The 22,368-nt window shown below is 50.5% G+C and overlaps 1 protein-coding gene across 2 annotated transcripts in view; it reads right to left on the minus strand.

Moving 5' to 3' along the window:
- Window positions 1-486: 486 nt before the first annotated feature.
- Window positions 487-22,368, minus strand: part of BMP6 (bone morphogenetic protein 6) — a 145,959-nt gene continuing 124,077 nt past the window's right edge. Inside the window, exons 3-7 of one of the 2 annotated variants that reach the window (XM_069563101.1) lie at window positions 10,282-10,430; window positions 9,477-9,674; window positions 1,962-2,038; window positions 1,083-1,193; window positions 487-983 (exon numbers count right to left, since the gene is read on the minus strand). In XM_069563101.1, coding sequence (XP_069419202.1) covers window positions 834-983; window positions 1,083-1,193; window positions 1,962-2,038; window positions 9,477-9,674; window positions 10,282-10,430 — 685 coding nt within the window. In that variant the 3' untranslated portion in view covers window positions 487-833. Of the gene's footprint in view, window positions 984-1,082; window positions 1,194-1,961; window positions 2,042-9,476; window positions 9,675-10,281; window positions 10,431-22,368 lie in introns of both variants that reach the window. The other variant, XM_069563100.1, reaches the window with a different exon arrangement.

Genomic DNA, 22,368 nt, shown 5'->3' on the forward strand with positions numbered 1-22,368 from the left:
GATGACTTAGGAAATCCTCAGCCCGTCGCCTCTACTGGTCTAAACCCTTGACGCAGGACACTGTCCCATCCAAGAACCACGTTACCGACACAGGAGAGAGGTGGCGGTCCTAATGTAAGCGAGCTTTTCAGAGAGCCGTTCCCCACGGGAAGGGGTGCAGACAGTCGCTCGGTTACACAATGGCTTTAAAAAGGCTTCTCTTCTGTGGAGCCTCCCCCTCAAAGAGGGGTCACTCTGCTTTTGGTCCTAGCACAGAAAACAGCAAATGCCAGGGCGAGGAGGGGGGTAAGGGATGTAGTGGAACTAAAATAAGTGTATCTTCTCACACCAACAAAATGCCCACACTTGACGGCAAGACTCAGACAAAAGGCACTCACAGGCCGCCCAGCTGAGACCCAGGTTCCCAGCGCAAGGTCGGAACAGCTGTATCCGGCCCTCCCGCGGTCTGCAAACTCTGCCTTTGAGAAACTACTGAACCCGCTGATATTTGAGCAAAAGACAACTTTTACTTCAAGATTATTTTCCCTATTTACTCTAAAACCACAAGGAGCTTGGATCTAAAGCAGTAACTGATTTTGGTGGGTTTGGGGAGGGTGCAGAGGGGAACCCTTCCAAGTTACATTTCTGCAGTCCCCAGACGCTCAAGCGCCGCTTCCTAGAGCCCAATGGCTACTCACAACGCTCACGGTGTGAGCAAGGGGCGGACAGGGTCCCTTCAGGTCTGCGTCGGGGTCTCCTCCCGCGTCCCGGGGGCCCCTGTGGGCTTCTTAAGGCAGACGTGATCCAGGAGTCCAGGCAGGGTGTGCACAGCGTCCCCAGCCACTCATCCCGAGTCAGTGGCAACCACACGCTCGTACGACCATGTTCCTGTACTTCTTCAGGATGACGTTGGAGTTGTCGTCGAAGTAGAGCACCGAGATGGCGTTCAGTTTCGTGGGCGCGCAGCACGGTTTGGGGACGTACTCGGGGTTCATGAGGTGAACCTGTTGCAGAGACGGGAGGAGGGGGCAGCATTAGGGACGGCCCCTGGTCCTGGCTGACCGCCCCCTGCCCCCCGTGGCGTGGAGCCGGCCAGCACTCACCAGGGTCTGCACGATGGCGTGGTTGGTGGCGTTCATGTGTGCGTTGAGAGGGAACGAACATTCTCCGTCACAGTAGTTGGCAGCGTAGCCCTTGGGAGCAATGATCCAGTCCTTAACCGAATGCAAAAGGAAACGGGGTCAGCACACTTGCCCCGCAGCCCCTGGGCACTGAGGAACCCTGTGAGAAGGCCTTGCTCATGTGGGGCAGCTAAGGAGACAGACATGGGGTCAAGGATGCGTGAGGGGCAGAGCAAGGTGCAGACCTGCTCAGTCTGACTCTGGAGCCCTGGTTCCCCCCCGCTGGGCCCACCCGCCCCGGCCTGCTGGAGGCCCGCAGGTAGTCAGCTCTAGGAACCTGGACCAGAGGTGCCTCCTGGAGTCCAGGGTTCCCCTGTCCCCATAATGCCACCTGCACACGGGAACCATCTCCAGTCACATGGCACCTAGCATTTGCCTGAGCAGCGGCTTCAGGAAGGAGGCAGCATACGGGTGGGTGCCCTTCCAGTCCGGGTGAGCTGATAACTGTCAGATCAGTTTTCCCAGCCCTTTCTCGAAACCCAGCGCACATTGTTGAAATGCCAAAGCAATGCAGGCCCTGGGGACCGAGAGAGAACGAGGGGAGCGCTCTGGGCTGGCTATGGATCTGCAGGGACTTGGAGGCCGTGCACCTGGGGCCCCCTGGAGAGGTGCGAGGGCGGGGGGTGCTTCAAGCACACGTGGGTGGGCTGTCGCCCCTCCCCTCCAAGACCTGGGCATCTGAAAGGCTCCTAAGTACCTTCCCAGGAGGAACCTTCCTGACCCTGAAGTGCAGGGTCTCTGCTGATGACCGCTGCCGCCTTCAGGACGCGAGGAGACCCCGAGACGGTTGGGAGCACTCACCTGCCACCCCAGGTCCTGGAAGCTCACGTAGAGCTCGTGCTTCCTGCAGGCCGTCTTCAGCTCGCTGCTGTTGTAGTCTGCTGGGGATCAGAAGGCGCGCCCGGTAACTCCCTCATTCCTTCCTTCACAGCCTCACCCGGGCCCTTGGCCACAGGGGAGCCCCCGCTGGCCGCAGCCTGGGGCACCCGGAGCTCCGCAGGCTGCCAGCTGCTCGGGCGTCTGACACGCTGTCTCCCCTCTACCCCGGGGTCAAGCACACCGGCTCCCGTCTTGACACGCCTGCGCTGACTCGAGGGACCCCTTTTAGCAACAGGGGCGTGTTGTGATCCCCTACTGGACCAAGAGTCCCCAGAGCCCTAACTCAGGACATGATTCACGTTCAAGACAAACACACCGGCAGGTTCCGGTTCTAACAGGGACTGTCCTGAAGCTGCCTAGAGCCTGTGAGGACGGCTTGGGGGTCAGGAAGGGCCTTCTGAAGGGGGCACCCTAGAGCCAGGCCTGGCCAGGAGGCCAGCCGTGGGGGGGGGGTGGACCCTGCTTTCCAGTCCTGTGACTGGGTCAGTGTCCCCCAGCCCGCACTAAGCCGCCCCAGGAGAGCAGCGCCCGGCACGTCAGCAGAAGCGTGCACACCTCTCTGGAGTCAGGCCCCGCTAGTCTGGTTTCTCACCCGACCCCCGCTCATCAAGGGCTGACGGAGCCGCTTCTGTGTGACATGCCCTCCCCGAGAAACAAGGGGCCCCGTCAGACGAGGCTTCTGCCCTCCAGCGACTCGGGGAGTGGCAGGGGTGATGCATGACGTGCCCAGCTCACTCCAGCACAAAACAGAATCTGGACGCCGTGCACGGGGGGTGCTAGAGAGAAACCCCCCTGGGAGGTCAGAGAAGGGACAGTTACGAGGCAGAAGGGGAGACAGCAGTTGTGGAATGAGCGTGAGGACGCGTGAAGAGTGACCCAAACTGTGGAACTTCCTGTGTGATCACTCCAGCTCCTCCTGGGTCCCCAGAGAGTCCAGGATGGGGTCTGCTCCCCAGAAAGAGCTCAGGCCAGCCTGACCTCCGGGGAAGGGGGGTTGGAGATGGAGGTCAAGTCCTGAGCCCCATGTGATGGCTCTGGACACAGGGCTCGGGGGAGCCTATCCCTGCGGGGGGGTTGGGGTGGGGGAGCCCCTCATCCCCAGCCGCTCTTCTCAGAGGGGGAGCAAGGGGCTGTTTCTCCCCTGCATCCCTTATAATCCAACTGGAATCCTGAGTGCAGCGCTCCCCCAAGGCCCAGGAGTTGCTCCAGAGTATCATCAGACTGGGGAGGGGCCGCTGCCGGAAGCCCTGAATCCCCTCAGTAGACAGACCAGCAGGGGGCATCAGAAGGAGGCAGAGCCCCTGACCTCATGGCACCTGTGCCCACCCCAGGCAGGGAGGTCAGGATGGAACCAGACCGGAGGACCCCTGGCTGGTGTCAGGGTACAAGCAGGGAAGTTTCTCATCCTGCCAGCTGGAACCGAGATGACGTGGGCGAGGGCTCCCGGCCGACACTCCGTTCTGGCTGACCCACAATCCCACCCCCCCCCCCCCCCCCCCCCCCCCCCCCCCCCCCGCCATCCTGGCTCTTTCTTTCCCGGGGCCAAAGGCTGGCAGATGCTCAGGGGAGTGGGGCTGGTGGGGGTGGGCCTGGACGAGAAGGGGTCCAGCAGCAGGCCTGCTGCCTTTCCAGCCCCAAGAGGAAGAGAGAGAAGAAACACGGGAGGGAAGAGACAGAGGCAGGGCGGCCCACGAAACTAGGGCCCGGGGGAGGGGCCAGGGCTTCTGCCGCCCCCCCGCCCGGGGCTGTGGCGGCTGGCCCTGCCCCTCCCCCACCCCAGGCCCCGCCAGCTGCAGGCCCCAGGCTCTGCCAGGAAAACACTAGAACAGCAGGCGCACAGAGCATGCTGTCCACACAGCCCAGTTTCTCTTAGCTCAGGCTAGTCCTCCCAGAGGAAACTTGTTTTTTAGAGGCAACAATTCCCTGCTCTCATCTCCCTTCCAGCCTGGAATGACAAGGTCAGGGACAAAGAGCAGCTGTTCCCCCGGCACCTCCGTCTGCACCAGTCTGACCGCTTCTGTCCCACCTCCGCTGGATCTGCCAGCTTCTCCCAGAGGTGGCTCTGGCTCCCATGTACCCCATGATCCACGAGGCTTCCAAGGCCTGCCAGGGAAAGCCCAGCTCCTGTGCCGTGACGCCGCAGGATTTCTGGTGTCGATAATCTCATAAAAGTGTTTGGGGAGGGGGGGCGGGCAGGGAGAGGGCAGCTTGATTTTCAGCGTCTCAATTTTCTTTACAGTGGGATGGTTAGCACAAGAGGCAACGGTGAAGGCCCATCCCACTCGTTTGTGGCTGCAGGATTTCAAGGTCTCACACGGCTCCATTTAATCGGGGCTCTGATCTCTTCTCAGCCTTTGTCTTGATGAATAAGAGAATAGGGAGGAAGGATCTTGACGACAGAGACATCCTTTAAAGGTTGAGCCCTGAGACTCCCTGCTCCACATCCCTCTGTCCCCAGTCCCTAGCTAGGAGGACCTGGATCCCAGTGCTCTCCTGGGAGATGGCAGTACTTGATGGATTATTTGAGTGTCTGGCAGCAGCTGTTTATGCCTCTTATTATTCAGCCTACTGGCCAATAGCACATTCATAAGGGGTGAACCCTAGGGATGGAGGAGAAGGTCAAGTTCTAGTCAGCTTCACTCCTTGGCAACTCTTACCCTAAAGGGGCTTAATGGCAAAAGGGAGTCAAGTATTATGAATATGGAGTTTGGAACAATTCAACTTTCCAATCACTCATGCCACACTTGTCCTCCACAGCTGTGGAGAATTAAGTTCTGATTTCATTTAAAAAACTCTGGACAAGCCTCTACCTCTTGACCGAGACATCTGGGAGCCAAGCTACTGGCCCTAAAATTTGAATTTAAGGTCAAAATGACAAAATCCCCAATGCCTTTTAAAAGGTTAGTTGCTTAGCTGTGTCCATCTCTTTGTACCCCCCGTGGACTGTAGCCCGCCAGGCTCCTCTGGCCATGGAATTTTCCAGGCAAGAATGCTGGAGTGGGTTGCCATGCCCTAGTCCACGGGAATCTTCCCAACCCAGAGATCGAACCCATGTCTCCCGCACTGGCAGGCAGGTTCTTTACTGTCTGAGCCACCAGGGTAGCTCAATGCCTTTGAAGAACCATAAACAGCTACATCACAGCCCTGACCCACGTCCATTCTGCCCAAGCATCACGTGTCTGTAGTGGGTGAGCCCATGCACCTCTGGCACGTCCATCCATGGACACAAACGAGGAACCAGAGGGGACAACCTGCCAAGAACTGAAAGGCCGAGCAAACACTGATCTGTGAGGAGGAGAGCCCCTAGTCTGCAGGCTGAAATTCCATGAAATCTACAGCAAAAGATGTGATAGTTATAATAAAGTACCCGCATCGCTGCTTTGCAAGTGATGAGTTCTATGTACTTTTCTTAAGCTGGAAGCATACTGAATGGTCCCAATTGGGAAGTTCAAGAGTTAGACGGTATGAACTAGCAACCAGAAGGTCAGCAGATTACTTACAGAGCCACCTTTTCTCCCAGGATCCCTAAAGATAAATGTTTGGGTGGGCTGGAAAATGACAGAAGGAGAATTAAAGAGATGCCCACAGGTAGCATCTGAATCAATGAGGAACTCATTTTGAAGAGAGAGAGGGTCTTGGGAAGTTACTGGTTCATGACAGTCAGCAGGGCTGAGTGATGGCACCATGAACATGAAGGATGAAGGGGACCCAAAGTTAGCTAATCCAATTTGACATAATTGTTCCAAGTGGCAGAAAATGTTTTAAAACCATCTGCCAAAACACAGAGCAAGTCTCACTCGTGGCGTTGGCAGCCAGCTGGTAGACATGCAGAAAACCTCAGACTCACCAGCTGAACTGAAATTGCATTAACTACTCCTGCCCCAAAAATGTGTAGGAAAGATCTTGAAAAATGAGCTAGAACAGAATCTAGAATCGCCACACAGAACCATCCCTTAAAGCTATTTGTTCACAACTCTTGTAATGGGTTGGTCAGGTGTCAGTCCCCCTGGAGATAAAATCATGGAACCGGAGAGAAAGATACTGTGAAAGAAGGTGGGCAGCAGCAAGACCATCTAATGAGAGCTCTGGGAACCGTGGACAGGGTGGGTACCACAGGATCAGTGGCTGAGTCACTAGAATCCCCAGCGGGCTTGCACCAGGACTAGTAAAACGTGTCAGAACGATGAATTATACGGTCCAGATGATAGGCAAGCCCACTGGAGAAGTACAAACAGAGGGTGAGTGAAACCCATCCAGGGAGACTTGGGTCCAAACCCACTGTTTTGGTGCATGTGTTTGGAAAGTCCACTAGAAGGCCAAGGAGAGATGTGAGAGCAGATGTGGGGGAGGACAGGGAGGGGCAGACGGGCGCTCGGCCCTTCCCTCATTGAGGACTGGTCCTGCCGTCTCCAGCACTGGCAGCTCAGTTTCAAACACAGACTCATATTTCCCTGCCACGTTTCAGCTGGAGGACTGATGCTCACGCCTCTGCCCAGTGGCAGGACGGTGTCTGGTGGGCTACTGCTGCTGGTTGTTTGAGCAGAGAAATGTTAATTCCCTAGGAGCACACCATGGAAGACGGGGGCAGCAGGGGCCAACACTCTCTTCCTTCAACCTCCGGAAAGACTCACAAGGAGAAGTCCTGCCTGGACTCACACAGTCACACGTGACTACAGCTGCCGGTCTCAGCAGCATCTACAAAGTGAGTGAAGACCCAGAAGCATTTGGCCCCACAACAGCCCAGAAAGAAAATGAACCAGCTGGTCTGTGCCCCTGGGCAGCAGATCGTTATCTTTCTGGAAATCCTTTCTCCAAGAGCGAGCGCCTCTGCACATCCGTCCCCATTGACGGCAAGAATAAGTAAGGAGGAAAGAACCAAAGAGACAAAGCAGGGGACTTCCTTGGCGGTCCAGTGGCTAAGAACCATCTTTGCAATGTAGGGGACACAGGTTTGATCCCTGGATGAACAACTAAGCCTGTGAACCACAACGAAGATCTGCATACTGCAACTAAGACCTGACTCAGCCAAAAAATAAATAACACTTTTTTTTTTTTTTTAAAGTAAAGCAATACTTCAGTGGGTCTAACCCAGATCATTAATTGGACCATCTTGAGAGGGTCTCTGAAGATAGTGTGGGTAGGGGAGGGCCCTCCAGAGTAAGGGGTTTAAACCCCCTTTTGTGAGGGCAGAGGTGTTTGTTAGGAACTCTGCCTTCTTACCCCTGAAAAGAACAAAGCCCATTCCAGAGTACAGGGTTGGGAGGTGGTGGGTGGGAAGACCCAGAAAAAGCAGATATACTTGCCTCTTCTTACAAATCAGTCCACCTTTAATACTCATATTTAATTTAAACTCATCAAACTGGAAACAAAATGCTGAAAGGGACTTGGAAGAGAATAATTCAGTGATGCCCAAATCAGAATTTGGAAACCCAAATCAGAGATGACATGTTTTCTCAATTAGAAATTTTATGTGTGTACTGGCGGGGGAGGGGAGGTGGAATAAATCAAGTGAAATTTTCATTAAAAAAAAAGCAATTAGCATCCCAAGAGCTGCCTTCACGTCTGAGGTCCCAGCACCAAACTGACCGCAGCTCATTAATGAACGGCCACCATTGGTGGGCTGCATCGCTATGCCCCGAGGAGAAGCCTGGGATGATTGCTGTTCAGAAGGCTTCCTCCAAAGCGCATACAGGAAAGTCATCACTTCTTTTTCTTTAAACCCTAGCCCTGACTGTTTCTAGTGGTAAACACAGGAACACCCATGCTGGGCGACGCTTCCAAGAAACACCAAGAGGACAAGCGGCAAAATGTCACGTCACGCTGGGTGGTGCATCTTCTGGTTCCACATCCCAGTTACTGGTAACAGAAATGGCTGAATCAGAACCCAGAGTGAAGACACTGCTTCCCACAGGAAAACTGGGTGCTTTGGAAAGTTCCACAAACTCTTTCCAGCCGCAGAAGATGACACTGTTTTAAAGTCACCTGGAAGAGTTAATGCATCTTCCTGACGTATTTTACATCCCTTCCAAGGAGTCTGACATACCTGCTAAGAACTTCCTATGGCTGGAGGCACCTCATCTTTGAGCCAGAGCGATGCTTCTCATTCAATCCCAGCAAAGCCACTGAGAATCAACCATGCCCACTTAACCACTGGGTAAACCAAAGCCGAGCTGGATTAGGTTCGTCCTGAGTCACAAAGTAGGGCTTCCCAGGTGGTGTCAATGTTAAAGAACCCGCCTGCCAATGCAGGAAACAAGAGAGATGCAGGTTCAGTCCCTGGGTCAGGAAGATTCCCCTGGAGTGAGGCATGGCAATGCACTCCAGTATTCTTGCCTGGAGAATCCCATGGACAGAGGAGCCTGGCGGGCTACAGTCCATAGGGTTGAAGAGAGTCGGATGTGACTTAGCACAAGCACACACACAAAGTTACAGAGCACTTATGAGGAAAGCAAGATCTCTGACTACAAATCCCAAAGTGAACCCTCAACTTTGTGCCTGATTTCTGGGCTAAAGGGAAAGGAAGCCTAGAACCTGCAAGCACCCACTTTAGAGCAAGATGCACCTTGCTTTGAATTCAACACTGACCAGCTCTGTGCTGCGTATCAGCGCCTGCACACCCTGCCTCCTGTTCTGAAGACTGGACTTCTGTGTCTCCTGCTGAGGCTCTGCATGGGAGGGAGTCTGTCTGCAGAGAGGGCTGTTTCCTCTCTCTTGCCCTTTGAACCTGCCTGTTCAGGGCAGGCGGGGAGGGTCAGGGGGGGCCCGCACCCCACCCTCTAGCTCCAGGGCTGAGCACCGACCCCAGACCAGCTGTTTGCTGAAGCTACTGCAGAAGAGGCGCTCTCGTCCTGAAGCTGAGGTTGCCTTCCTCAGCACCACACGTCAAGCCAGGCTTCTGAGAATGCCACCAACAAAGGGACACAGGAAAAGGCATTCCTACTATCCGCTGAGCCCGTGGGTCTCACCACATCTCAAGGCAGAACCCCAAACTTCCCAGTTGAATGAAAACCAATGAAACTCATCAGAGAGGGGTGCCGGAACTGACTTGCTATCACTCCCAGCCACGAGCACTGACCAACAAGAGCCCGCCCTCTACAAATGCATGAAGTCTGTTCGTCACCACTTCCCGGGCATAATGCAATTTGGAGAAAATGCAGTCATTCCCTGGATCTTTATGGGAATGAAGAAGAGCTGGGAGAAATCTGATCAGACAGAAGGATGCTTTTCTGGAACAGACACTGAGGCTGTCTCAACCTGCAGACGATCTTGGGGTCACAAGGGCTCCCCTCTGATGGCCTAGGCACCGTCCAGATAATCCAGGGCACCTACAGCTGCATGTGGGCCTGCAGAAGCTGCGCAGCGTCTGCAAGCCTCGGCAGGTCCTGTGTCCTCACGGACGCCCCGGGGCCCACAGCGAAGACGGCGTCCCCAACCCACCTGAGGCGCTGGAGGCCCGCGACACGTCCTGGGCCGGGGTGGAGCGGTTCCGGGCCTGCTGCCGGCGCCGCCCGGGGGCCGACCGGGCACTGCGCACATGGACCTCACTGGCCTTGAAGAAGGCCACCATGAAGGGCTGCTTGTCGTAGGGGCCGTCCCTGCCCACCAGGCCTGCCGCCCCGGGGCTGATGCTGAGCCCTGCAAGGCAAATACCAAAGCACACCTCTGGGATGTGGTACTGAAGCCTGGCGTCCACCTGCAGCCAGACACCCAAGCCTCCCAGGTACCCTCAGAGAGGAGGAGCCCGCGTTCGGGGAGACATGGGGCACCCTGAGCCTTCCCCCCTCTTCCTGCCAAGGTCCCAGAAGGCAGGGCAAGGGGTGGCAGGACCCCCAGTTCCCCTGCTTCTGCTGCTATCTTCTGTTCACGCCCATCTTCCCGATCTCATGTCTCCCACCCAGAAAGGTGACTTCACGGGCTGACTGTGTCCAGCCCGAGGGGACTGGGACCTGCCAAGCTCTGACACTGCAGGAAGAGATGCTGGAAGGGCCTCCACAAACCTACTCAACGTCAGCACCTAGACCTTGCCCCGGCCTTCCTCTTTAACTCAGCACCCCGCTCCTACCCCTCTCTGAGGCTCCCAAACCATCTTAACTGTCCCCGAGTCCTTGCCAAGAGGCCCTGGGGCAGGTCTCTGCTTGTCCACCGGGGCTCTGGGAGGTCGGGAAACGGGGGGGCCCACCTGGGGACCACGGCTGCCCACACCTGCCACCAAGGAGGTGAAGGCTCGAGTCCCTGAACTCACCGTCACGCGTAACCACGCTCAGCTGCAGCCCCATGTTGTGCTGCGGGGTCAGGACCCACAGGTTGCTGGTGGCCGTGATGTCAAACTCTAGCCAGCCCGCCTCCGAGGCCCACACAGCACGCGTGCCCAGCAGAAACAGGTCTGAGTCTCTGGAAAAGAGAGGAGACAGCTGGTGAGGGCACAGGGCCCCGGCTCAGCCCGCAGTCCCACCCGGCGTCAGAATGCAGGCAGGACAGCAGTCCGCGCCCACCCATCACACAGGACAGGCACCCAGCGCCATCCGGGCGAGTGCGCAGGCACTGGGGCGCGGCACAGACATGTCTGCGGGACCCTCACAACTGCTCGTGCCAGAGGCGTTTAGATTTAAGAAAAAATAAGTAAACGGGCCTGTGATTGTTCACTTTATGGCTAATGAACTCTAAAAAGAAAATGGGGGGGGTGGCGTGAAGAAAAGGATGAAAAAAATACTAAAATCAGGATTAGTAAAGATGAGCATTTACTAAGTTTTGATTTGTTTTTTTTTAATGAGGGCCCAACAACCCTCACGTTTTTACTTTCTGTGGAAGGGGAAACCAGGATTCGTATGCTATTTCTGAGCATCAATACTTTTTTTTTAATCAACACCTTTGCACACAGCCTGCATTAACAGCTGAGTCCTCGCTTGTGTGGACCACAGACTGGAGTCAGTGTCGGCCCCGCCGTGAGCCGCCTGGGCTCCTGTGAGGCAAACTCACCGAGCCCATTCCTTCCAGTGGATTCCACAGGGCTGCTCTTATATTTACATACACAGGGTTTTTTTGTTTTTTTTGTTTGTTTGTGTTTTTTTTTTGTTTTTTTTTTACAGTTTCCAGCTAACATAACCCAAGGGATCATGGACAGACAGGGTGAGGGACCCATATGTTGTGACAAGGCAGCGTGAGGGACAGTCACCTCGGGGTGAGTTGACACCCCGGGGTCAGGGGCAGAGAGTGGCCTGGAATCCCTATGACAGGGAGGGGGAGGTTTCTGCCCTCCCTGGAAAGACGCAGACCCCCTGGGGCTGGAAACGTTCTGCGTGGAGAGCTTACAGGATAGCAACATAACTAAATTCAGTACTAAACTTAAAATGAGCATCATAATACAAACAGCATACATTTAAATCTGTTACAAAGTGCCTGCATCTGCTTGGCTTGGGCCATCCTGCAAAGTAGGCAGAGTATCATTATCCCCATTTTATAGCTGAGGAAACTGCGACTCAGACATGAGTTCACAGACACGTCATGGTCAAGAGAGAAGCTAGTGGACCCCGAGTTTTCCACAAGGGCCTTCCCGCCTTTTGAGATCATGATGAAAGACAACCCACAACAAAGGAATAAAATGTATCTCTAGTCCATCCAATGGTCTGGAGGCCAGCGAAACATCTCAGTGAAAAGTCAGACTTCTCAGAGGGGAAACAGTTTTTCCTGTTTACACGGCTCAGAGCTGGAAGGCAACACTATTGTCATCTTTTCCAAGCTCGGAGCAGTAGGTGTGGCTATGCAGCGTTTACTCAGCTGCTGGACAGGGTCTGCGGGGGGCACGCCGGGCCTGCCATCTATAAAGCCCCCCCTTCAATGTGTGTGTCACAGCCCCTGCTGACAAATTACCCCCAACCCCGTCACTAAGGTGACTGTGGGCGGACAGATGAGGGGGTGTTCGTGGAAAACAGCAAGAGGGGACGCAAGTCCAAAGCTTTGAAGTGAAGATGTGAAGACATCAGTTCTGTTCTGGAAGGTAGGGAAAGACTCTCATCCAGAAATAATACAGAACCAGGGAACAGCGATGTGGGGACAGTCTGGTCCTGAAGGAAGCACCAGACACGTTCTTATCAGAGGAGCAGCTTCTAGAATGAGGATGTGGTGGGGATGTCAGCGTGAGGACTGCCCCCGAGGGCCAACAGGGCCCACGGGACACTATGGCTGAGGGGAACTGGTAGCTGGGCGTCAATGGGGGCAATTGGCAACATGTTCTTAGGACTTGTAACAAGGATGCAAAGAAATACAGCCCAAGATATGAATGCGACATGGCTGGCAGAGCTCAGTTCAGTTCAGTCGCTCAGTTGTGTCCGACTCTTTATGACCCCATGGACTGCAGCACACCAGGCCTCCCTGTCCATCACCAACTCCCAGAGCTTACTCAAACTCATGTCCATTGGGTCAGTGATGCCATCCATCCATTGCACCCTCTGTCGTCCCCTTCTCCTCCTGCCTTCAATCCTTCCCAGTATCAGGGTCTTTTCAAATGAGTCAGTTCTTTGCATCAGGTGGCCAAAGAATTAGAGTTTCAGCTTCAGTCCTTCCAATGAACAACCAGGACCGATTTCCTTCAGAATGGACTGGTTGGATCTCCTTGCAGTCCAAGGGACTCTCAAGAGTCTTCTCCAACACCACAGTTCAAAAGCATCAATTCTTTGGTGCTCAGCTTTCTTTATGGTCCAACCCTCACATCCGTACACGACTACTGGGAAAACCATGGCTTTGACTAGATGGACCTTTGTTGGGGAAGTAATGTCCCTGCTTTTTAATAAGCTATCTAGGTTGAGCTAGAATGAGATTTATATTTCAAAAGTAGGGCTCATGACGAATGGGGGAGTCTGTCAGCTGAGAAAGTGGGAGATGGCCAGAAGGCCATCATCCAAAAATAGGGCACAGACAGCAGAGGACAGGAAAAAGAAGGGAAGGGTGTGGTTTAAAGAGGACAGAGGAGGCAGGTGAAACCATGACGGGGAAGAAATGGAGTCCACAGGGTGTGTGGGCTTGGTGGACACGGGAGCCTGCACTGCAACCTGACGCTGCTCCAGGTCACCCAGGGGCCCCCCACGCCGCCCCCCAAGGACGTGGCAGTGCTTCAGGGCCACGCCTCGGTGACTACAGGGAGGACAAGGCTGGTCCTCACCGATGAGGAGACCAGGGGGTCCACACACAGGGGCTGCAGCTGAGCTCCGGGGCTCAGGGCACTGAGGCCAAATCAAAGACAGCCACGCAAACAAGGGTGCTCAGGCCCCTGAGAGCAGGGGAGATGGAGCACGGGGACTTAAAGTAACCAGGCTCGGGGCCTCCCCAGCGGTCCGGGGGTTAAGACTTCAGCTTCCAGCACAGGGAGTGTGGGTTCAAACCGTGGTCAGGGAGCTGGGATCCCACAGGCCTCGTGGCCAAAAAACCAAAACATAAAACCGAAACAAATTCAATAAAGACTTTACAAACTGGTCTACATAAAAAAATTATAATAATAATAACTGGGCTATCAGGCTGGCGGAGCAGCAAATACCTCCCGGGCTTCCAACGCTCAGGTGCCGGCCGAGCGCTCCTGCCGGCCCACAGAGGACGGGGAGGCCAGTCCCGTCATGGCTCCCTTCCGGAGCTGGCAGCGCGCAGCCTGCAGAGGTGGGGTGTGTGACGGCCACACGGGGTTCAGGGGGGTGACCAGAGCTTGAAGCTGGAGCCCCGGCTCTCAGCCACCACGCATACAAAAAGTGGAGTCAAGAAAAGCACAGGACAGATGCCGTGTCATGTTGCTTATCTGTGGAATCTTAAAAAAATGATACAAATGAACTTAATTACAAAACCAGAAACAGACTCACAGAGAACGGTCTTATGGTTATTGGAGGGGAGAGCAGGGGAGGGGTACATTGGGAATTGGGGATTAACAGATAACATGCGACTGTGCATAAAATAAACAAGGACCTGCTGTATAGCACAGGGAACTATTTTCACCTATCATGTAATAACCTATGGTGGAAAAGGATCTGAAAAAAAAATATATATATATATGAATCACTTTGCCATACACCTGAAACTAATACAATATTATAAATCAACTCTACTTCAATAAAGAAATTTTTGTAATGTATAGGGCAGAGGGCTTGGAACACCCAGCAAGGGCTTGGAATAAAGTCAGCGATCCAAACTCACTGCCCATCAGTGCCAGTGGAGGCTGGATACAGAAGTCAGGTTTCAGATGCTCAAGGCTGGCAAAGGAGAGCAGTCAGGGGTGACTCGGCATGTCAGGACAGGAGGAAGAAGGTCGAGATGCCTCACACCCATGGCTGGCATGCCAGCAGCCTCCCCGGCTTCTCCCTCTTCCCCTCCGAGCCCAATGCCCTCCATCTAGATACAGCCATCACTGACACACATCCAGGAAGGGAGAGGGTTTTTCACAAGAATGATCCTCTGAGGGGGAACCCCGCTGGGTCAACGCTGCTCGTGACTCAGGTGGGTAAGAGACACTATTTATGGCAAGTCACCAAAATGGGCCTGGTCTGTCCACAGCTGTTTACCTTTCTTCAATGATACATGACCTTCTCAGTCTACGGACTCTGTCAAAGGGTCACCTCTAACAAGACACACCCGGTTTTGTGACATGAACAGCAGAGGTTCCCTTGTAAACCACTCTAGGAGCATCAAGGTCTTCTTTATGCAAGAAGGAGAGTGCAATTTTCAAACAGAATGAAAGTCAAAAATCAATCATTTTAGGAAATCAGAGACGAAGGCAAGGGTTTTTACTTTCTTATGTAATGTATATACAGAGTCACATCTAAACTTTTACCAACTAAAAAGATAGAACAGAATATTTGAAAACACAACACTGCAAATCAGAGTAACTGCTACACAGATTTGAGTAACAGTGAATGAACACTGCTGTATATATAATAATGTATACATTATATATTACATATATGTTTATTCACTCTTGTTACTCAAATTATATAAATTATGTATTACAGGGTTGCCCTGGTAATTATTATTCCCAGACAATAAAGAATCTGCCTGCAATCCAGGAGACCTGGGTTCAATTCCTGGGTCAGGAAGATCCTCTGGAGAAGGGAATGGCAACCCACTCCAGTATTCTTGCCTAGAGAATTCCACGGACAGAGGAGCCTGGCGGGCTACAGTCCATGGGGTCACAAAGAATCAGACATGACTGAGCAACTGACACTTTCTTTCATATATTGTATATATTACATATTATGTTAGTGAAAGTCACACAGTTGTGTCTGACTCTCTGCAGTCCTGTGGACTGTAGCCCGCCAGGCTCCTCTGTCCACAGAATTCTCCAGGCAAGAATACTCGAGTGGGTTGCCATTCCTTTCCAAGGATCTTCTGGGACCAGGGTCTCCTGCATTGCAGGTGGATGGCTTACTGTCTGAGCCACCAGGGAAGCCCACAGGAGTGAAGGGAAGGCACTCAGTCGTGCCCGACTCTTTGCAACCCCGTGGATGGTAGCCCACCAGGCTCCGCCGTCCATGGGATTTTCCAGGCAAGAGTACTGGAGTGGCCTGCCGTTTCTTTCTCCAGATATTATATACACTATATGGTATATATTGGGCTTTCCTGGTAACTCAGCTGGTAAAGAATCTGCCTGCAATGCAGGAGACCCCGGTTTGAGTCCTGGGTCAAGAAGATCCCCTGGAGAAGGGAATGGCAACCTACTCCAGTATTCTTAGGCTTCCCTGGTGACTCAGACAGTAAAGAATCCACGTGCAATGAGGGAGAACTGGGTTTGGAAGATTCCCTGGAGGAGGGCATGGCAACCCACTCCAGTATTCTTGTCTGGAGAATCCCCATGGACAGAGGAGCCTGGCAGGCTACAGTCCATGGGGTTGCAGAGAGTCAGACAGGACTGAGTGACTAAACACAGCATACACTATATTATATAATCAGCCAAGCTCCCACTGACTTTATGGCAGTTAATTTGCCCAGCTTTCACTTCTAGGACAAGCATGGCATAGAGAGAAGTTTCAAGCATCAAAGGCACCAAAACTCAGTAAGGGATGTTTCTTCTTCGACAAACCAACACAAACCCCTTTGCTGTCAGGATAGTAACACAGCTCTGCACTTACACGCTATTCACCACGGGACAGCTCTTACATGCGTCAGCTCCTCACAACCGCCCAAGAGTGTTCATACCATCCCAGGCGTACAGAGCGGGGAACAGAGACACACATGGGTCACGTGGCTTGCTCACAGGCACTCAGCCAGCACGAGCACAGCGGGGATGTGGACCCAGGCAGCCTGGCCCTGAACCATCACCACGGAGGTTCCCAAGGCCGGTGGGCACCAGACTCCCCTGGAGGCTGTGTTAACACACAGACTGCTAGAGTTTCGGGGGCAGGGCCTGTGAGCTTGCATCCCTGTCAGATTCCTAGGTGACTCTGCTGCTGCTGGTCTGGGGACCACACTTAGGGCCACTGTCGTCGAGCACTCTGCCTCTCTCCAAAGTACAAGGAGAATGACCTCAGCCTGCTGTTTAGACTTCAAGTTCCAAGCTGTTAGCTCTCAAAATACCTTGCCTCCCTCTCTAAAATAGTACGAAGTCATGTAGACTTCATGAGTAAATGCTTGATGGTCTTAGGGACTGGCCTTACCCTTGGGGATTTATCAAGTGAGACTAACAATCAGAATCACAGGTGAGATTAAGTCCAAAGTAGCAGGATTATCAGAAGGCTTGCTTCTGTGTGTCCAAGACAGGGAGCAGGGGAAGATGGAAGGTTACTTTGTTCAAGTTCAAGGCTACCTAACCTGTGCTTGGTGACCACACAGATGCAATAATGTTCCCATACACTGGGGTAAGAGGGCGGCAGAGGACAAGATGGCCAGATGGCATCACCAACTCAGTGGACATGAACTTGAGCAAACTCCGGGAGGTAGAGGATGACAGGGAAGCCTAGTGTGCTGCAGTCCATGGGGCCACAGAGAGTCAGACATGACTTAGTGACTGAACAATAACAACACACTGGGGTATATATCACCCCACGCCCCAGTGATCGGGTACAGACTGAATGAGGTTTTGAGAGAGTCAGTTTCTAGGTAGGTTAAGAAGTCCGGGGGTCCCCAAGGAGAGAGGGATCTGGAATTCTCCAGGAGGAGGAAAGGACAAACATTTTTTTCCCCTCTACATTCCTTAGTCCTGGTCACATGAGTGAGTGAGTGAAGTTGCTCAGTCATGTCCGACTCTTTGCAACCCCATAGACTGTAGCCCACCAGGCTCCTCCATCCATGGGATTCTCCAGGCAAGAGTACTGGAGTGGGTTGCCATTTCCTTCTCCAGGGGATCTTCCCGACGCAGAGATCGAACCTAGGTCTCCTGCATTCCAGGCAGATGCTTTAACCTCAGAGCCACCAGGGAAGCCCAAGTCACATAAAACATTTTTATCTTTAAGCCTGGAAGTGATGATTATACAGCAAACGACTCAGTTTAAACAACTCAGTTTAAACTCTGTACTAAGGATTATACAATAACAATGTGTCCTGCTTGAGGACAGTTTCTCCTTCTTGAAAACCTTCTGACTCATCCTGATATTTTAGAATGTATATTACGGGAGTGGGTCTGGTAGGATCTTTCTATTGTTAAATTCTAATCTTGTTCTCCTAAAATGTTAATTGTGGGCATGGGAGTGGGTCTGGTAAAATTTTCTCAAACTTGAGACATTCTTTTGATCGTCTCTGGCCCCCCGACTGAATTCTTCTCTTCCGGAGGCCAAGAATCCTGGCATCTTTTCATGAGTCAGCAACAACCTCTCAATTTCTGCCACCTTTTAAACATGTCACAGGCAAATTTTATGTTTTAGTTCTTATCACCCATGCCCACACCCACATCCTCACCCAACATGGGGAACTCTGGCAATAAAAGTGCTGCTAATTTGTGATTTTAAAACAGCTAAAAAAAAAAATCTTGACTACAACCACGGCCTGCCTCCCACAAAGCTGGACATCCTGGTGGGGAGATGCTGGCAACTAAAACATCTGGGTGTGAATAATAGAGAAGGCAGCATCGTTTCCAGAAACAAACCTATTTCCTTTTCTCTGCCACGTTTACCAAGTGGGTAAACAATTCCCAAACAAAAGTTCCTCCTGTTCCCCTCACCCTGACGTCCCCCTCTCCAAAATTTGTCCTTGTTTTTTTAATTCTTCTCTAACGTTCTCAGCTACTCTTCCAAAGAACAGAACTTAGGCAGGGGGAAGAAGGCTTGGTAGCTTCTTGAATCTTGTTTTCTCCTTTGACTTCAGGGGGTTCTTTCTAAGTCTAAGCTCTTGACTAAGAAGATGAAACTAACTGGTTACATAACCGCAGGTGTAGGTCGGGCACGTTATCCCTTTCTCAGGAGCAAAGGAACAAACACTCACTACGAAGTTCAGTGCTCGTTGGGGCCCAGGCTGAGTGTGCCAGGGATTATCAAGCCAGCAGGAAGATTTCAGTAGTCCCTGGGGTAGGAACCTGTGGCAGACCGGATTCAGAAAGAGAAACAGGCGTGGCTGGGCACAGCGATAAGAAGGCTTTGATTTTCCTCTGCCCAAACATCAATCAAGTTCTCCCATCCCGCCTTTCTCAAATTTGCCCTTCTCTTCATAAAAGAACAGTCCCAGATATCCCACTTTCAGGTCAGTGGAGATAAGAGTTCATATTACTTCATTTCGGGAGGCAGCACTGAGCATCTGACGGAATTTATATAGCAATCACTCTATGAGCATCAGTCTGCGAGAAATGCTTTCCTAAGAACATGAATCTCCTGGATGCTGGCCCAATGACTGGGTTCAGGTCTGGTTTCCAAAATCACACTGTTTGGTTCCCAACATCAACGTCTGTGGGGATTCATTACAAAGATTTCCCCATAAAAATATGACACTTCAGAGATGGGTGCTTTGGGCCATGGTACATCAAATGAACACTCTTACTAAGAACAGCTAAAATCACAAACCTGTTTGAAGCCATCTTAGAGCAACCAAGAAAGGTAAACACTTGATGGGGCAAGAGGTCAGAGAGAAGAGAAATGCATCAAGGCTGAGCCCTGTATTTGCCATTGCTTTTTCATCTTAGGGCCTCTGCATACCGCAAAGATGTCAAACAGAAAGCAGCCCAGAGCCTGGAGTGGTATCACTGGCTGGCAATGCAAACTGGAGCTTCAGGAAGTTATGACTTAGAGGGCTAAGGCCCCAGAGGACTGCACAGAAGTGAGCTCATCAATGTGATCTCATAGAAGTGAGGGGTCCCTTCCTCTAGGACCTTGGCTCTTCAAGGCCTGACTGCCATGAACTCCAATATTTCCATTTGAGACATTTGCCAAATGTTAGGCTGTGTTTGCATGGAGGAAGAAGCTGAGAAAATAAGCAGAAAGAAACTGCTTAGAGGCTAAACAAAAGCACAGCAGAGTTTTTGGCAGTCTCTCAGTGCTGGGAAGTTAAAAATTAAGAGTTCAGAGCCCACCATGGAAGAGAACCTCTGGTAAACAACCTAGACCTTCAGCTGAGACCCCTGAAGAGCTAAACTGCAGGAGAAAGGGAAAACAAGAAACAGAGATGCCTTAACATATCCAGAAACCTGGCTTCAGTTAGAACAGAACAAGGTGACCTGCCTGCCTTCCAGAAGAAAGTGAAGTAGACACCAGTATCTAGAACTGTTTGTCATAAATGAAGTCCAGAATATAATTTCAAAAAATGATTAGGCATGCTAGGAAATAAGACCAAATGAGGGAAAATCAAGGGAGCAAACAGATCATGAAAATAGACCCACAGGTGATTCAAATAACAGAATTTTCAGACATGATCTTAGAATCTAGTGTTATATTAGAAGGATAAATCCCAAGTTCGGTTTGTTCCAGGAATGTGACATTGGTTATAGACATCCCTCAGACATTCCCATCCTTGGGGAACTGGTTTCAGGACCCAATCCTGGATACCAAAAATAGCTAGACACCAAAATCCGTGTATGCTCAAGTCCCTCACGTAAAATCATGTAGTATATCTGCATATAACTCATGCATGTCCTCCTGTATATTTTAAATCTCTAGATTACTTATAGTACCTAATACAATGTAAGTGCTGTGTAAATAGTTGCAAGCACATAGCAAATTCAAATTTTTTGGAACTTCCTGAAATTTTTAAAAAATATTTTGATGTGTGGTTGGTTGACTCCACAGACGTAGAATCCATGGAAATATGAAGGACTAACTACAGTCATCCCCCAAAATTCAGAAAAAAATCCACATAATTTCTAATTTTAAAAAACTCATAGCAAACTAAGAATAGAGGAGAATTTCCTAAGTCTGTTCAGAGTATCTACAAAAACATTTATAACAAACATTGTCCTTAATGGCACAGTATTAAATGCTTCCTCCCTTAGATCAGAAATCTGATAGATTTCCAATCTCAGATTAGAAACCTACCAGAAATCTGTATGGAATTCAATATTACACTGGATCTCCCGCAAGCACAATAAGAGGCAAAAATATAAGAATTATGATGAAAAAATAAAAATGTTTATAGATGACATGATTATATTCATGGAAATTCTGAAATTCTGCAGAGAAACATAACTAGACTATGTAAATTTGCAAGGTTGCTGGATATAAGATCAATATCTAAAAATCAATTGTATTTCTATGGGTATAGCAAAAAATAATCAGACACTGAAATTTTTAAAAGATAATACCACTCACAATAGGATAGAAACTTCAATACTTGGAATAATTCTAATAAAAATATTCAAGACCCCTCAAAGTGTTAAAAGTTACTGATAGAAGTTAAAAGCAAACCTAAATAAACATTTTTGGACTGAACCACTCACAATTAGTGAGAGTCAATTCATCCCAAATTGAGCTCTAAATCTGATGAAATTCCAAGTAGATTCAGAATTTCAGAACAGAGTTTCTTTTGTAGAAATTGAAACGCTGCTTTTACAGTATACATGGGACTACAAAGGACCATCAACAGCCAAGAAAAGCTTGAACAAATGTGGAGAACTTACATGCCAGATATCAAGACTTCCCATAAAATTAAAAGACTTAAGAGCGTAATATTGGTACAAGAAGAGAAAAATCAACCAACAGAACAGAACAAAGATCTCAGACACAGACCCACACTTATGTGGTCACATGATTTATGACAAAGATGCCACTGATGTGAATGGAAAAAGGATAGTATTTTCAATAAGTGGCCCTGGGTCAACTAGGTTTTTTTCTTCTTCTATCTAAACTCTCTAATCTATGTCCATAGTTCACCTGTAATCTCAAATACCCAGTACTAGAGAGTAGAGCTCATTCTCACGGGCTCTCAGCATCTAATCATGACTCAGACCCGTCCCAACCTGGACTCTTCTCCAAGCCCCTCCTGACTGATTCCTCTGGTCCCGATCTCTATGAATGGTTCAGAGTAGTATGTCAAGTTTAAAATTCTGGAAAACTGCTTTTGCCTTTCAACAGTTATTTTCTCTCCCGGGACAATTATATTCTATCTTAAAAACAGGTCAGAATTGATGAACTTAGTCACATAAACAATAATTCAGTCTGGCCTTGTTTCTGGGGACTCCATCAGCATGGCCTCTGGGCGGCCTAAGTTGGAAATCTTTCTCGGTTTTAAAAACCAACTCCACCACAGTATTGCCCTGTTTCCTTGATTCAAAGTTACACATCTTCCACTCCTAAAAACGATGCTAACGTTAGGATGAAGCATATGATCCAAGCTGAAAAAATTATATATATACAAAAAAACTCCCACTTCACCTCTGTTTGTTTGCCTCCCACTCCCTCTGTTTGCAGACACAGGAGTAAGTTGTGCTATTGCTTATACCAGGAGGAACTGACTTTTAAATCTGGTAATTAATTCTCGCTTAAATGTCTTCCAAAAGACTGCACCATGGTAAAACACAAAAAAGTTATCACACACACAGAAGACAGACTATCACTGCCAAGCAACAGATACATACAGAGTACAGAATTTCACAGCTAGCAGAGGCATGTGGGGCCGACCCATGGACCAAACAGAAGCATCTTTCAGACACTGAAAACATTTCTGTCTGGCTTCAAAGAGATGCTGTTTGACTTCCAGATATACAACAGTGAATTAAGAGGTAAAGTATATCTTTAACCAAATAAGAAATATAGATGAGAATGATATTCCTAAAGGCCCCCAAATTGCACTATTAATATAAAGGTACGTGAGTACATATGAAATGAGCGACATGTTACCATCATGCTGCCACACGTGATAATAGAAGGTTGACAGTTAATCAGAGCAGCCTCCAAATATGAAGACAGCTCAGCATGGATGAGATGCAGGAGAAAATGCAAAGTAAGTG

The sequence above is a fragment of the Ovis canadensis genome, chromosome 20 (assembly GCF_042477335.2).
Source record: "Ovis canadensis isolate MfBH-ARS-UI-01 breed Bighorn chromosome 20, ARS-UI_OviCan_v2, whole genome shotgun sequence".
In the NCBI taxonomy this organism is placed as follows: Eukaryota; Metazoa; Chordata; class Mammalia; order Artiodactyla; family Bovidae; genus Ovis; species Ovis canadensis.